This window comes from Protopterus annectens, chromosome 2.part0 (genome assembly GCF_019279795.1).
Source record: "Protopterus annectens isolate FY-2018-M chromosome 2.part0, PAN1.0, whole genome shotgun sequence".
Lineage (NCBI taxonomy): Eukaryota > Metazoa > Chordata > Ceratodontiformes > Protopteridae > Protopterus > Protopterus annectens.
Genome location: NC_056728.1, coordinates 1,007,324,222 through 1,007,342,088, shown reverse-complemented (window position 1 = coordinate 1,007,342,088; position 17,867 = coordinate 1,007,324,222). Strand labels below are relative to the sequence as shown.

The window sequence follows — 17,867 nt, the reverse complement described above, 5'->3', positions numbered from 1 at the left end:
GGAATACAATAGGAGTGGAAATCCTTATGAGGTATTTGCTTCCCACAAGAAATACAGTTATTAACTTTTACTGACATCGGTCTGAGGCAAGAAAAAGTTTCCCCAATGGGGTACTTAGCTTTTTTAGAAGACTTCGGTTCTGGATTCGGAATGAAAATCTCAGGAGTTGGCCGACCGGCACTTGCAAACTGCTTCTGCTTCGGGCACTGTGCGGCAAGAAAGACTGAAGAAAATGGCGTCGGCTGCATCTTATATACCCCTGTCGCACTGACGTCAGGGAGGAGGTGACAGCAATCAATGCCGGACCAAGACTTTGGAACTCTGGCCGACTGCAGGACCGCCTGACGGCAGGATAACCCAAGTGTAATGACTGCAGCAGTGTAACACGATGAACATTATCCCTGATCAGAAGAAACAGAAACCTGATCTGAAGATTCATAGTCAGTCTTTTGCCTAGGCCTCTTATCAGGAGGGGGATGGGAACCCCTGATCAAGGTAATTAAGTCTTCGGCCATTTTGAGCATCTGTTTTTCAGGCACAGAGGCCTGTCCATGTGGCTCTTGAGTTTGTTTCTTTGCTTTAGTCTTTCCCTTTGAAGCTGAGGTTGGTTTAATGTAAAGATGTCTAGGCCTGAATACACCCTCAGATGCCGGTGCCTGCTCAGCAGCTCCGGATCTATCTGAAGGAATAGTATTCAGAGGCTCCAATACCTTGAGTTTCCAGCGGCATGGCAGACTCCACATGGGAGTCGGTAGTGGCCTGCGACTCTAAAGTGGCGGGCGTCAGGGGCTGCGAAAGCGTCTCACTGAGAACCAGTGAACAGGCGACTGGCTTAGGAGAAGCTGTCGGTTTTGGGCCTCAGCTGTCTATCTCTCTCCTTTTCTTTGCGTTTTTTGTGAACTCCGGTAGTCGGATGGCTATCCGACGACATTTCTGGATAATTAAACCGGCATCCAAAATAGTTTAAAGCAAAATCATACCAACGCTTAATAGTGCATTGGTTAAATCTAGCACAAACCAACAACCAGAAATGTTGTGATCAGGGCCTAGCCAAGGAATACAGTAAGAATGAAAGTCCTTATGAGTTATTTGCTTTCCACACGAAATACAATTATTTACTTTTTCTGACATCGGTCTGGAGCATGAAAAAAGTTTCCCCAACGGGGTACTTAGCTTTATTGAAGACTTCGGATCTGAAATTCGAACACGAAAATCTCAGGAGTCAGCCGACCGGCACTTGCGAACTGCTTCTGCTTCGGGCACCGCGTGGCAAGAAAGACTAAAGAAAATGGTGTCGGCCGCATCTTTTACACCCCTGATGACCTGACGTCAGAGAAGGGGAAATAGCAGCCGACGCAGGACCCAAGACTTTGGAATTCAGGCCGACTGAGGGCAACCTGCCAGCAGGATTACGCAAATGTAATGACTGCAACAGTGAAACATGAAGAACATGGAGGAAACTAGTACAGAATCCCAAGAAGGGAAGACATCCCCGATCAGTATCAACAAGAAACTACGATCCCTCATAAAATCATCCAAGGCGAGCTTCGAAAGAAAAAATTGCCAAGAACTCCAAAGATAACCACAAGGCATTATTTAGCTATGACAAGAATCTAAGTGGCAATGCTCAGATTTGCTTGGAGTTAGTGCAGAATGGCACATAATACACTGAACCGACCGATATCGCCAACATCCTGTCAGACAGGTTCAGCGCAAAATTCACCCCCCTCTCACCCCCAAAAGGGCCCATAACCATACCAGAAGAATAAGAATGTAGAGGCCCTGAAATCACAGACAGGTTAAAACAGCCCTCTCCAAAGCCAAAAAGACAGCAACAATGGGACTGGACAGTGTCCTAGGCTGCGTCCTACACAAGCTCAAAGATGAACTATCCCCTCACCTAAACACACTGTTCAAACTCAGCCTCTCCACATGCTACGTACCCATAGAGTGGCGTACAGCAATGGTTATTCTGCTCTACAAAGGTGGAGCCACAACAGGCCCCGGGAACTATCACCCTATAAGCCTGACTAGCTTGATCTGCAAGTCTATGGAGCATATCATCATGGAACTCATTAACAGAGACATTGGGAACCTCCAAACACTAGACCCTACCCAGTTTGGCTTTGTTAAGGGCAGATCATACCTCCTAAACCTGGTGGACTTCTTTGAGACAGTTACCAAGGCTATAGACAAGGGAAAGGTGGTACACACAGCCTACCTAGACCTCGCAAAGGCCTTCCACACCATTCCCCATTCTGGTATTATAGACAAGCTCACCAGCCTGAACATAAACCCCTACGTCACAAGATGGGTTGCCAACTGGCTCACGGACAGAAACCCACATGGTGAGAGCTGCGGGAGCTAGGTCTGACTCTAAACCGGTTACAAGTGGCATCAACCCAGGGCACAGTCCTATGACCCCTACTGTTCGGCATATACTTCTCAGAGGTACAGGCAAGCACAGGAGGACTATGGCTGGCCAAGTTAGCAGACGACTACAAATTAGGGGCTATAATTGACTCTCCGGCTGACACAGACATCCTCCAAAAGGGTCTCACTGAGACGGATACCTGGTGTCAAATTCATGGCCTCAAGCTAAATGCCAAAAAGTGCATAGTCATCCCCTTTGAAAACAACAAAGTACCCACAAACTACCACATAGGTGGTAGTCCCCTAAATACGGAAGACGTAATAAGGGATCTGGGGACCCCAGTAGATAGTAATCTCTCCTTTGATAATCACATTGCCAGAGTAGTTAGAAAATCCTTCTACATGGCTCACCTAATCACAAAAGGGTTCGCATCCAGATCAAAAGAGGTCATTGTTCCCCTCTACGTATCACTCATCAGACCCATCATAGAGTACAACTCCCCATTTGGGATGCATCTTACAAGACACCTGCAACAGCTGGAAAGACCACAGAAGTACCTCACCAATAGGATCACTGGCCTCAAACAGATGCCCTATGTAGCTTGACTGAAGAAACTCCAGCTGTACTCGGTTGCATACCGCCTACTCAGAGGTGATCTCTGCCTGACATACAAGGCCATGTCCAACCCAGAATTGATGGACCTGTTCCACCTAAAGAAAACCTTATCCCCTCAAGCCACATGCTCTAGGGATCTACACCTCACCACAACAATAAATAGGATGTGCTGGAGGGATAGATTCCTGTCCCAGAGACTTCCCATGCTCTGAAACAAGATTCCAATCTACATTAGGCAGAGCTCCTCGCTAACACTCTTCAAAAGAAACCTTGACGAGTGGATGGGAAACAGAAAGTGTATCCCGGGGATCACTTCAGTGGCTCTGCTGGACACAGGCACAGGGAAATAATCTAAGGGGGCGGCGAAAGCCAACACATTCTGGCTAGGCTTATAAATGCCTTCGGGCAGATAGCCTAATACATACCTATGGGAAAGTATGCATCTTAAACTCATCCATTACGTCAAGACTTCTGTCAGTAAGTTCAGTAAACACTACAAACTGTAGTGCAAGAGGGAGAAAATGATCTTAAATGAATTTCTGTGTTGTTCTAAGCATAAGCAAAGCAAGGGTACGGTGAAGGTGTTAAAAGACTTGATTAGGAAGTGCAGTTCTTGCATTCTTTTTTTTGTACCAGCTTTTCTGAATGCAAGTACAGAGCAGTACTTCTTTAGCACTGTGCGTCTGTTAAGCTATAGTAAGCTGAGTGCTACAAATTTAGCAATTGGCTTGCTGCAGTTTAAAAAAAGAAGGTGGCAGGGATCTGGCTAGAACCTGATAAAGGATCAGACTTTTTTTTTCCTTTGCAAACTTAACTTGGAGATCTGTGGGGGTGTGGCACCAGATCAGGGACTGGCATTGGTCACTAGGTGAGCCAGCGATAGTTTTGGTTCTAAGTTCCAGCTTCCCAGGTAACACCCAAGTAGACATGACAAAACTTACACAGTTTATTCTGGCAGTGGTGGCCAAATGTACATCTTCCTTGAAAAGTGCTAATCACATCCCCTCAAACGCACATAATAATTGCAAAGACAAAAGACATAGCACTGACAACCTAGAAACTGAAACATTACAACTAAGAAGAAAAGGAATAAAATTCTTGATGGGTGACAACGCCAAGTGGAAGGTGAGTAAAGCTTTATAAACCCATTTCCTGAAACTATTAGGCTAAGTTAATATGATGTCATTTTGTACGACAGCTCTGACAGGTACACTACTATACCATGACTTTAACCAAACTATGCAAAGAATATTATTTTGACAGTAGGAGTATAAATGGTTACTTACCCCAACAACAGTACAACTGGCAGTCCATGACATTTATGCTAGTAACTACAGTTCAAAGGAAACATTCTACAGCTTCTCAATCTGTCTGTAACACGTACAGAATAAATTACATAAATAAATGCTACCTATGCTTATAATGTTAACTGTTTGTCACAGCAGTGGGAGGAAACTCAATAGCAGTTTTCCAAAGGGATCAAAATTTAAGAGCTGGTTACAGTAAGTAGGTTGTATAACACACCAGAAGCTGAGTCACAGTGATGCAATCAATGTTCCTTCAGAAATATTGATATTCAAAGGCTCATAACAAGGATACTCGGCAGATTGAGACTGAAAATATAGACAGGGAAATGTATGCTTTTGGTACCTTAGTGTTCTCCCACTTCCAAAGCACATACATATATACAGAGAGATGGTGCATGAAGGTAAAGCACAACACAAATATGCTTAAAATATGTTACTCTGAGTTCTGACATTCACTGAAGTCACACACTATTTTTCAGAGCTTTGCAGCAAATACAGGTTTTGCACTTTTGAGAGGGTACCCATTTAAAAACCTAATACATTTTTTTTAATTGCAGGAAAGAATGAAAAATGGATAGTCCTAACAATGACTGAAAGGAGCTTACTGTTAATAGCTACTGCCCAGTCTTGCCTGGTACTCACAGATCCTAAGGTCTGGCGAGGTGGTGGGTTGTGGTGTAGAAACTATCCACCTTAAGTCTTCCAGTAAACCTTTCAAACTTCCTTATGAAGCAAAGCCTCCAAAATAACAGCACTTCAAACACATTAAGTTGTTCTCTATAAAACTTTTATTTGAATCAGACGGATTCAAATATGTTAGTTATTCTACAAAAAAAAAAAGATCCATTATTAGGATGTTTCATTTTTCATGCTTGTGTTGGTCTTTTTCCAAGTAAAAGGAAGGTAGGATACTGAGAACCTTGACCCACAGGTGATACAACCTCATTTTAATTGTAGGAAAGGCAACATTTGCCATTTTGGATGGCAAAAAGAAACAGTCAGACAGGATATCCAGTGTACGGAATAAAATTAAGCTGGGCTTTAAAAATATAGTGGGAACAAGGGAGAAAAAGATGTGGGGAAATTGAAACGATATAAAAAATGGACAGCCCTTCAACATCTAGCCTTCATTTCATTTGTAAAGTGCAGTGGACTAACCTCTACAGTTATTCAAAGCTTAATAGGTGAACACCTAAGTGATGTTAGATGCAAGAAACACTTAAAAGCACTTTATAAACACAGTTAGGTTCACCTATCAACAATTGTTGCTTTCCCTGGCACTGATAGGTGCAGTAATTTTATCCTGAATACACAAACATTACATCACCAGTTGACATATAAAGAATATTTCTGGATGGTTAAGACAGCTGCAATTTTACCCCAGGTTTAAATGACTCATTCTGAATCATTTGCATGCATTTGTATATTTGAAGAAGTGCAATTATACAGCTGACAGATGTCATTTACAGACTACTTAGTCTATAAAACTTCTTTCAGTTCTTATCAGTGCATGCAGAGTATGACTGAACTACACAGCTTTTTACTTGCTACATATATTAGTTGTCCTGACATCAGCAACTGCTACATAAAGTATGGTGCAAACAATATTTTTTCTCTACATTTAAAGGATTCACTCAACAATGTAAATACGATGGCAATTTTTTTATACAACTGACCACTAGATGGCAATAATATCATCTCTAAGCTTTCTAATTTTTTTTTAGGTTCCATCAGAGCATGCTTATTTTAATTGAACTATATTAGTCTTTGAGTGCATATATCAGTTATTATATTCTTTCTGATGGTTACAGACGTGACTTACAGAAATATTTCTACACAGATGTATATTTTGTGCTGTTTTGCATACTTTTTTCATTTGGTGTTTTGGTGTTCACATGACCGCAAGTTTCATCAAGTGACTTTTTTTCCCCCATTTAAATGGGAATACAGGGATCTTTAGTTAGAGTTATGGAAAACACTGGCAGTTGTTTAGCAAGAGTGATATTTTCCTGTATCAATAGCTAGCTGCCTGGCTGCTTCACTTTGAATTAAATGGGCATGTTTTTGCAACCTACTATCTTCTGTGCTGTTTTTTTCCAAGCAGTTTGGAGTGTTGTTTACCTTGCACAGGTACCTGCTACTCACACCTTATTCTTTATAATTTGGCCATAGATTGCACCCACATTGAAATAAATGCCCCACCTGCAGAACTAGGAAGAAGGTATGTAAACTGCAAAGGGTATCACTCATTCAAATGCCAGTGGTCTGTAATGCACAGAGTATCATCTACAATGTGTGTCCAGGCTAACTTGGCAGCTTTTATGACTCACACATATGGCACATATGTGACCTGCACCAAAAGTTTGTAAGGGATTATTTCCCTCAGAGACATCTTGTTGGTGCCAGATATGCCCTGGAACCCTAGCTCATGATAACCTTCAGAAAATCACACAATCAAATTGACCAGGGGTTCAACCATGCACTATCACAAACCAAAAACATTAGAGAGTATGTGTTTGGGCTGCTGAAGGCATGCTTTTACGGTCAGGATTCATGCCTTGCAGTATACCACATGTTCCAACATACTGACTGTGTGCACTGCTTTACACAATATTATAGTTATGAAGCAGTTACAGAAGGATGACCTCTTGCTGGGCCATCAGTTCCCAATACAACAGGCATGGGAAGCAGAGGCAAAAGAGGAGTCAGAGCAGGGAGATGTCAGCAGTGGATAACAATGCCAGACGGAAATGGGCACACTATGCCGTGGCACTAGCAAAGAGGCAACAGATTCCACATAGCTTTATTACTATACATGGGTTAAGGAGATACACTACAGTAAAAGTGATGAATGCAATAATACCAGACTGAGCTTACCCATGCATAAGCTGGCCATGCTGTGCATTACATATAAGTAATTCAAGTAACAATGCACAAAGAACAGGGAGCAGGGCAGAGTTAGCATTAGCACTGGTATACAAGGGAGTACAGGCATATGCGTTTGTCACGGGGAACTGTGCAAGTATGATGCTGGCATGTAGCAAAAGAGAGCTGTTACAGGAGGGTTAATGTTGAGAAGGGTCATGGTCAGTGGATGTGCTGAAGGTGATAGTGGTATTTGTGCATGCATCTCTGCAAGGACACAGCCTTGGCACTTGGTGCAACACTGTAGTTCAGCGCACTGGACAGGTTTAGAGTATGCATAACAGAGGGTTCAGATTCCAAAAAAAAAAAAAATGCTCTATGCAGGGGGGCAAGCCCCCCTGCTTCCTCCACACCCCTGCTACTTAAATAGACCAACTCCGAGACTGCACTATAGTGCAGTAAAGGGAAAGCTTCCCTTCTTGGACTCTATGGCGATCTCCGTTATACGTTTCAACATTTTTACACTTCGAACTTTCAAGTTCGAAGTTTAGTGCTTCAAACTTGTCAGCATTCAACATTATGATATAGACCCCTTCTGGAGTTTGCACATCTGGGACATCTTCGTGAGGAAGGAGCAAAGGAAAACAAGTTGTTGCACTTGCAATTTGCTGAGGATGCAAAAAGGACACAACAAGGAATCCCCTAATGTTGCAACACAGTCTCGACTACTCAGTGAATGAGAGACCACTCACACGGCATCAACAGGCAACTGCTCATCGTGTCCAGTAAAGAGATGTCTTCTCCCAAGATATGATTGTGCAAGTAGAAATTGACTGATTGTAATGGCCACTCCCAATCTTTCACGGCCATTTAACAAAAGGGAGAGGAGTCAGATTGCATGGCAACAACACCTGAGGTAGAAGTCTTGAAATGCCTGTAAGGTCAAAAATACATCCTCATTTTCAAAACAATGATATATAACAAGGCCTCTGAGTCTGTATCCCTTGGATGGTCTGTTCTTTTCCATGCAACCCACCTAAAAGCAAAAGCATGACCAACACGGCTGTGGTAGGATTTTAGAAGAGCCTTCCCAAAGGCAGGTTGGACTTGTGAATTAGACACTCCAGATGAAACCTGCACCATCTGAATATCACAATGGGAAAGTCCAAGAATGAAGCCATTGATTCCATCTTACCTTGTGTTTCCACTGCAATACTGTCATGTGAAAGTGTGCATTACGAACCAAGAAGTGGAGTCTGTCAGAAGTCCCAGTACCTTAAAACACTGCACTGGTTTCATTTTTTTTTTTCCAGAATCAATGAGATTACTGACTGGACAGACTGAAATCTGTCTTGTGAAAGAAATGCTCAGCAAGACAGTGTGTCTATCCTGAACCTGACGAATGTGATGAACTGCAAGAGTCCCGTCTGGGAATTCACGCTGTTCAGCATTATTCATAAAAACTGCAACAGTGTTTGGAGAACCAGGTAGATCCTTAAACTGTCCATTGTGTGGGCTCACAGCCTCACAAGGACACAGTCACATCCACTTATGGAAATACCATGGTCTCTGCTGTCTGTGATGTGCTGCCACAATTGCCATGAAAGGATGGACTGGGCCGTAAACAGACATAAAGGCTCTTTGCAGGAAACTGATTTAGGTCATTCAAACTGAGAATGGCCAGAAAGCTTTCATTTTCTTTGTGTTCCAATAAGACACTGGAATAAGAGCCTAAAACTTGGCTGGTGTGACATCCTGGATTGCTGTATTTTGCAACAGGATTAAAGCTTCCTTTTCTGCTACAGCCTTCTGACAGGGTGGGGCATCTGGAAGGAAAAGGGACTATACTCCAGGTGGGGAGAGGAAGTGGACTGAAAAACATCTGAACAATAACTGCTCTCACCCCACTTTGTCCAGTGTAATGACTATCCATGCTCACAAGTGGAGGACAGGTTACCCCAACTGCCAATAGAGTGGAACAATTTGACAAGTGTAACAGGAATGGATTCTGGGCTCCTTCTGGCTTCCTGGTGGATTGCAGTATCCCTGCCTGTTTTTCTAAGATTGGCCAAAAACTCAGAAGTGCACATTCTAAAAGTTACTGAAGCCTCTGTAAACTCTTCCAGATCCTTTACTGTTCTGTTGCTGTTACCCACATCTGGAACACATACAATGTGGACTCCACTGCATTCTAAAAAAAGGTGCTTTATGGATCTTTAAAATCAATCACAATAGCTGTGGGGACTTGCCTGATTACTCTGATTCTCTAGTTTGGCCTATACAAAAGCAGGGTTCTATCATAAACGGTGCTGATGAAACTAGTCTTGGCATCCTCTGCAAGATCAGTTATGTGCAGCCAGGTATAGAATCTGTCTGCCATGCCAGTGCACGTCTCCCTCGCTGAAACATTTCGCATCTTGTACAGAAGGCGCATCGTCAGGAGATGCAAGTCAAGGCTTGCTTGCACATGGGATGCATGTTTCTTTTTTAGCTCCCCATTTGAGAACCCTTTCAGTGTCTTGGATGCTTCTTGTGGCAAGTCTCTTTGGAAATTCAGCACGTATGCCATGTAGTTTACTGTCTTCATGGAGGACAACCACTCTGGATTCAACCTCTGAAGTTCAAGCAAGTACATTCTAGTCACTGAAAGGCTGAAGTATCCCCTCCTACTGCTCTGCAATGGGACTCAGCACATTATGATTCATCCATGCTGACTATAGCACCAGCTAAACCATTTTATCAGGTGGGAGAACCACCCAAGCAAATGATTTGGGTGAATGGAAAGCTCCCTCTTCTTGTAGGGGCTCAGATTCAGAGGGGTGGACAGGGGCCCTCAACCTTAGCCCGACTCATTTCTAGGCCTCCCGAAACTTGGGATCATCATATGGGGGATGTGTCTTCATCCTTAGCCTCTTGCACTTAGCTTTCATCAGTGCTCCTGGTGTGGACAACTCTGAAACTGAAAAAGAAGTTGTACATCTGTATAGGCAATAACTAAATAGAGTAGGTCCCCAGTCAGTGGTATCTGAGCTACAGGCATGGGGCAGGTGGGTGGCTTACAATGCAGGACCATATGATCCTAAAGAGGTTGCTCTGGTCAAGAACCATGACAGAAAGTGCCTGTGCAGGGTAGCCTGCATCATCATTCCATCCAGAATCAACTGCAAGTCCCCTCCTGACTTCCTAGACACAGCACTGAAAGGTTGAAGAACCAGCTGGCCTCTACCTCAACAGTGGAAGTTGCAACTAGCATTAAAGTCAATGCTAAGGATCAAACTTCTAAAGGGTGAGTCCAGGGATGGAACAGTCAGGCCCAAAAGTCATGACCGACTTCGACTCCTATGGCTTGTACCCAACACCAAGGCGAGTCCCCTGACACTGCACAGCTTGAGGTTAATAATCTCATCACCAATGGCACTGCTGATGACATGGTAGTTGAGGCCGAAGGCTGTGGCCCTGAAAGAAGACCTAGGCAGGTCCATCAACATTGACATGGCTGTCAGATTGGGACTAGAATCTGAACAGGACCCAGTGAGAGAAGAAAAGAGGCATGAGCACCAAATGTAGGAGAGACGGAGTGTGACTCACCCTGAATTAGTAGGGGAGGAAACCTGTGATCTCATGCTACACTGGAAGAAACACCTGCCATGTTTTTAAGTAATTCAGCCTAAATAAAATTGAACACCTGGCCCTGAAGGAACAGAGTAGGGGCCAGGAGTTTGAAATTCTAACTATGAGGCAACTGATGCAATGTCACTGGAGATGAGGCCTATGAGGTAAATATTCTTTACATCTACTAAGTCTTGCAAGAGGGGTGGAAACACCTAGTTAGTGCACCTTTGGGGGCAGGCTGATATGTTTAGGCTGGCAAAAATCTCTTGGAGCTCTGAGAAGAAGGAAAAGTGTGGTGGGGGGCCTTCAGCTTCTCCAAGTACAGGCCATTCCATCTGTCTCTCAGTTTAGAAGGCATGAAGGAAGGACAGACTCTGCACTGGTTTGGAAAATGAGCCACCCCCAAGACATTTTAAATATTCGGGATACCCATCTTGCAGGTGGAGGGAGAGGGTCTTGATCCTGCATTTACATTTCTGAAGTCTTTTTGTGCAGTGTGCTTTAAAACTGGCAAAAAGTCTGAAATCAAATGGCTGCTCACTTTAAACCAATGGCAACAAAACTGCTACATAAAGTTCTGTAGGTAAACATTAATGGTATTTCCATAAAAAATCTTACTATTAAAAACAATATGAAGTTCAGTAGCAACAAACCACATATCCACAAAAAGTGGACTGAGCACATACATACATTTTCTCAATGTAAAACTAAGTAAAGGAAGGGGAGAAATGGTGACTAGCATGAGGAGTGAGAATGGGGGTAGGGGGTAGCTGATTGAAAACTGCTTCTTTGCCAATAAAAAATTAAGGGAAAAACCCAAAATGAAGAAGCATATACAAGATAGACACTGCATGGCCATCAAGCTGTTCATTAGACATTTAGGTGACACCTGTTCTGGATGACAAACTCAGTTACTATCAGAATCATAATGTAATTAGAACAAAAATACAACTTCTCACCAAAAAGCAATACCTTCTGTCATTATAGCAAAAAATATAGATTTTACAGCTACAAAATAAGATGCACACATCTGAGATGCTTCCGTTGTCTAGCCTTTAGAACAGATAGCTCAGGTAATATACCATGGCAGACTACAGTGCCCAGGTGCTTTGTTTTGAAAAACTGGAAGTAATGCAGAGAAACTAGCATTTGAACAAAGGATCAAATTAAGATCAGAGTGGCCATTAGAAACTGACAATTTGGAACATTTACAATGCTTTCAGATGAAAATATAAATGCATCTATCTGTCCACCTTAAAGCAGTACGTAAGGGCTATCTAAAAAGATATAGCACTGCTGTATTTCCAATTAAAAATAACTATTATTTTTAAATTTCATAATATAAAATTGCACTTGTTCATAAACACTGACACTGTAAATGCAGCTGTTCCTTTGGTTTTGAAGCTTTTGAACACAAACTAAGAATATTTTGCATACAAGTATCCCAATATCATTCTCTAAACATCAAAAAACAGATGGGGTCTCTGTGTTCCAGGGAAAAAGAAAATGCGCAGATGGAAGTTAATACAAGGCAAGGCTTAACTGTTGCAAGCTTCTATGATTTCTTAACATCAGACTACACATATTTCCAAATATATTCCATAAAAGAAAAACACTTTTACGTTTCGTAAACAGTTTAAACGTGAACTTGCATACTCACAGCGCAATGCTTTTCAAAACAGGTGCTGAAGGTTTACTAAAATATTAGCCTTTTTGCTATTAATAACTCTTACTTTCTGCTGTCAATTTAAATATGACATGTTGTAAAAGCTCAAAAAGTTCCCTTTCATTTCTAGCACCAACCTACCTGTGCTGCAATGGTTATGAAATTTGAAGCAATACAAAGGTGAAATGTATCATGGTGACATAGTGAAGAAACTAGACGACGGCCTTTACATTGTCAATACAAAGCTCCATTCACTAGCCCATACTGGTATACTAGAATGTGCTTCTACGGAAAACATGCAAGCAAGTTCTACAGCTTATAGCATATAACCCATATAATACCCTGTGTGGTGACATACTAAATAAAACAAATAAAAATACAATACATGCCAGACTATTTACCTCTCTTGTTTTGGAGAGAAGAGAAGTGCTCCAGCAGACATTGTACAGGGAATACATTCTGGTTTAGGGTCAGCTGCTGAAGAGGTTGGCAGAGCTGACCCGGGCCTTGATAAACCACAGAGAATCACAATTCAGATGGAACAAGATAAGAAAATTATGACATTTACATATAGATACTTTAATAATTATCACAGTGACATATTAAAATCTCAGAATTATCACAGATGCTGTACAACTGTATTAAAGGTTTTCACAAAAAAAATGTCCTGAATATTGTGGACATTGCAACCCTTTTATATTTTACATGTTAAATCTTTTGACACAGATAAATTTGAAGTGTACTAATGCAGCAACAAACAAACAGCAGCTCTGAGTGACAGAGCAACAGCACATGCCACACAAAGCTTAATAGGAAGGATTAGAAAGAAAATTACACTTCTCTGCAAACGAGGGATACGGGCCGTACATCAGCAACTGGGAAGGGACCCGAGTTGTTATGGCATGATACAGAAAGGAGCATGGTATAGGATGCAGCTAAACTGGTCTGTTGAGATAGCGGCAGGAATGGATACTGGATGCCAAAGTGTGAATCATCAGTTTTTTTTGCTGCTGAGACATTTCAGTGTTTTAGTCATTTGAAACTCTGCATCAGTTAACCCATTAAGTCAAGAGTGATGGCAGTGGTGGTTAGATTCATGACATGATGCAGGTACTAGAAGGAAAATAAATAAGAGTTGTAAAGGTTACAGGAAGGAGAGAATACAAATAAAGAATAGATAAAAATGGGCAGACAGTAAAGACAGGATAAAGGAATCAGCATGATGTCAGATCCATGAAGTATCTAGCCTTAGCAGCAGACAGGCCAAGAAAGAAGACGCATCTGAGTTGGCATAACGGTTAAGGTGTTTATCTCACAAACACAAGGTACAGGGTTTGAGTCTCACTAATTAGCTAGACTTAAAATACCTTCCAAGGGCAGTTTAGTCTAGTACTTGCCTATGAACTTATGAGGATAAAACTTTAAAAAGGTCAGCTGGTATGCCTTCAAAACTGCTAACTCAGAAAACATTTTTCTTACTTGAATGATAAGGGTAAGGGAAATTACTTGATGGAAAAGGGAAGGACATTGGTGTATGGAGGGATAAAGGTTTGGAACAAGCGCAGAAAAGCAGGGTAAGCAGTGGTGAAACAGTGTGCTCAAGCATTACCAAATGGACAAAAACACCACTGAAGGAAATGGCGGAAAGAAACAAAGAGCAATGGAAATGGGAAACGGAAGAAAACCATAAGATAAGGACACAATGGAGACGATTTAGAAGTATGGATAGGGAAGTAAGGATGTAGTGCAATATCAGGGCAACATATATGTAACAGCAGAAGACAACAATGACCAAAAGGGCAGCAGAGAGGCAACATGACTGAATGAAGTGGAAGGGCAGGAGTCCTGAGGAACCGAACTCTAACGTGTAAGATGTTAAAAGACAAACATAAAAGACATAGGGTAAGCTGACAAAAGGGATTCCCAGGATAATCAAAAGAAGAATGGAATTTTAAAGCATCACATGTGCATCAAAGACAGAAAATGTTGAGGAAGACCTCACAGAAGCATGCATCTGGAAATGGATGCCTTTACCAAGAAGAGTGAAAAAAATCTAGAAATGGGCAGGATGAACAACAATGTCTTGGTAATTACTTACTGTCACAAGGGTTAATATACCAAGGAAGACATGAAAATAAGTCAATACAGAATGGCCTATCAAGAAGCTCTGAACAAAATACTTGAAAATAAGAAACAAGACAAATTTAGCTGAAAGAAAGCAATAAACTGGACATGAAAGGGAAAAACATAACGGTGAAGGAAAATGTAAACGTTAAATTGACTGGTGAAATGAAATACGTTTATCAAGTTCAGAGTTCAGGTTTGAGAGACCCACCATCCTTTCTTTCCCGGAGCAGGTTATATCTACCCCAGAAATGCAGAATAGCTTCAATACCTGCTTAATGACAAAAATAACTCAGCAATTCATAAATCAAACTCTCTAAGCAATGCATTCAGCTTTTTATCAACTTCTGTTAGTGATCTTTCAAAACAGTTAACAATGCAACAATCACATGAAAGTCACTTACATGAACTGTGCTCCCCAGAGACAATACTTCCAGCTTACACCCCCCCCCACCTCTGTCACTTAACTAAAGTGCATAACATTTCACTTATCAATAAAAATCCAACTCTTTCTTTTGTGAATGTTTCAGAAATCAAGCATACCACTCTTCACCTATGGTACATACCATAATAGTCATGTAATATAGCCATATACCAGTAATAGTCACCTAATGTAACCAACTAAAGGATTCCTTTCAGTCACCAGGCCAAGAAAGAAGCTAGACAGGAATGGTCCTATCATAAAGAAGGGTGAATGACAGAGGAAGATGATGATGGGTGACATAATAAAACAGGAAAACTTGATGCATTAGAAAATGCTGTTACTGAATGCCACAGCCTGTGGAGTCAAACAAGAAACAATTGGTTATTCATGCCAAAGGCAGAAATAGATATGGCTCTGACAACTATAGTAGTAGCTTAAAAGTATGACTATGACATCACAAGCTGCACGTATAAATTGTGAATGGAATGCCCTTGCTAGATGGGTTCTCAATGGAGTGCAATTAAAGTTATAACATATTTGAAAATGTACAGTGAGGGCAATGCATCATTTTACCGAAAATGCTTTACAACCCACACCATGGCTTTGACTGAAATAAAGAAAAAGATGGAAAACTTAACTAGGATAAGGTCTAATAAGTGCATGGAGAAGGACTTGCAATTACAAAGATAAGAAAAGGAGTCACCAGTAGCAAGTTACAGCACCTTATGTAGAGAATAAACCATTCTGATCCTGAGGGCAGAAAGGGGTGCTTTTGTAGTCACCTGACGATTACAAAATCATCTTACATCTGCCTGGAGTGTGAGAAGCTACTATTACAATGAAAAGGAAGTCTGTCTTTGAATTCAGTTTCAGCTTTGGAGCAGTGTTACCAGTGATGAGTTTGCAAATGTGATTAGCAGCATTGTTTACAACCAATCAACTACACAGCAACATAATTAAGCATCTTTCTTGGAAAATGCGCAATGCTTTGAACTACTGTAGAGGAAATAAATCAGCCATTACACTTACAGATATGTCAACATTTAGTAAAATGTCTGACTGATTAAAAGTACAGTAGCAACTAGCTAAATATCACAATGTCACAGGAGACAACACTCTCACATAAAAGTAGTACTAATATTAATAAGGCTGTCAGTAGTACACACGCTGCACCCATCACACACAACTCAAATCAAATATATAGACTGACACATGCTAAGGCTTTTAAATGTAAACTTCCTAAATCCCATAGACATCCTAGATGAAGTACACATAACAAATATCCTCAGCAGCCCCGAATGTTTCAAAACAGCAACCATATCAACACACATACAGCTACATCTCATGCAGCCTCTACTTCAAAGCCCACAAGGCTAGCCAACACACAATCCAACATTCTGGTCACTGGAAACTCCATTGCGAGAGACAGTGATGTCCCTCTCACCAAGCTGAGTAAGGAGAAAGTCACGGTCAGTTGCTTATTAGGGGCTAGGACCAACCACATTACGCGTGCACTGAGGTCATTGGATGACAAGTACCACTCCATTTGGGTGCAAATAACCTGAGACATACTTCCCCAGACTATATGACGAGAGAGACGTGGAACTCTTGAATGTGTGGAGCAAGGCTGTATGAGCCTAGCACCAAGCTGCATTTTACATTCTTGTAGGATGACACCACAACATGAACAAAAGATGACTGACTTTAATAACTGGCTTAGTTTCTGGTGTCATTCTAAGGGAGTTCAATATTTGTCAGCATGGAAGGAGATGGTTAACAGACCACACTGCTTTGCCAGGGATGGTCTGAACGTCTCCCCTGTAGGCTTTTGAATACTAGCTAAAACACTGTCTTCCCCAGTAGTGCCTTATTTTAGGCCAGGCCAAACTGACAGTACTTCCGACATAGCAAATCAAAACTAAGAAAATCTAAAGGTATTACTGCTCAATGCTAGGAGTCTAAACTAAAAACTCCACTCTGTAGAAGATCTCTTCACCTTTGCGAATGATGACGTCTGTGCAGTCACTGAGACATGGTTTAAAGCCGCGCAGAGCACACTGACAGTGCAAGGTTAAAATGCCTTCCACACATTTAGCCAGCTACTATACAGACATGGACTAAAGGTGGAGCTGTCTCGATTTACATCAAAAAATAGATATACTTCAAAGTTGGTCAAACAGCAAAATGCAGTTGAGCTGCTCCATGCTTAAATCACCACTGACAAAATACAATACCATTTCTTTGAAAGCTGTAGGTCCCCCTCTATGACCCAGGAAACCCATACCATGTATTTAAACTTACTGTAAACACTTACCATCAAACCCAATACCATATTCATGGGCAACTTTAATTAACCCATTATTAACTGGGAATCCTATACGACACCAAACATACTGGATTTTGTAAGCACAAACTCCCTGGACCAGATTGCCAATACGCCAACCAGGAGTGCAACCACAATTGATCTGGTCTTCAATAATATGGGAAAGTGCTGTACACCCACTAGTGTAATGTCTTGCCTGCTAAGGTCAGACCACAAAATGGTCTCCTTTGAAGTAAAAGTAAAACCTAGACCCCCAGCTAACCCTGGAATATTCAGGAACTTCTATAAGGCCAACTTCCTGCTATTAAGTGATAACCTGGCAAAATTTCAAACCCCCGTAAACCCTAAGAACACAGCTGCCTATGCAGAACTGTTCACAGAAATCCTGTACAAGCATGTTAATAGCTGCATAGAGGCAGCTGTACCCACCAGGAAGAAGTAGAGAACTAACTCAAAAAACAAGCCACCATGGTGGCATCACAAAATCAATAGGCTGTATAACAGAAGGAAGGAAATCATGGCAAAAATTAGGAGGTGCAGCACCCAGCAGGATAAAA

At 41.6% G+C, this 17,867-nt stretch overlaps 1 protein-coding gene across 13 annotated transcripts in view; it reads right to left on the bottom strand.

Annotated features, from left to right (window-relative positions):
- The window catches only part of LOC122793337 (PDZ and LIM domain protein 5-like), a 2,364,325-nt gene that overhangs the window by 766,227 nt on the left and 1,580,231 nt on the right, over positions 1-17,867 (bottom strand). For all 13 annotated transcript variants that reach the window (XM_044061256.1, XM_044061255.1, XM_044061265.1 and 10 more), the window contains one exon: positions 12,841-12,945. In XM_044061256.1, coding sequence (XP_043917191.1) covers positions 12,841-12,945 — 105 coding nt within the window. The remainder of the gene's footprint in view (positions 1-12,840; positions 12,946-17,867) is intronic.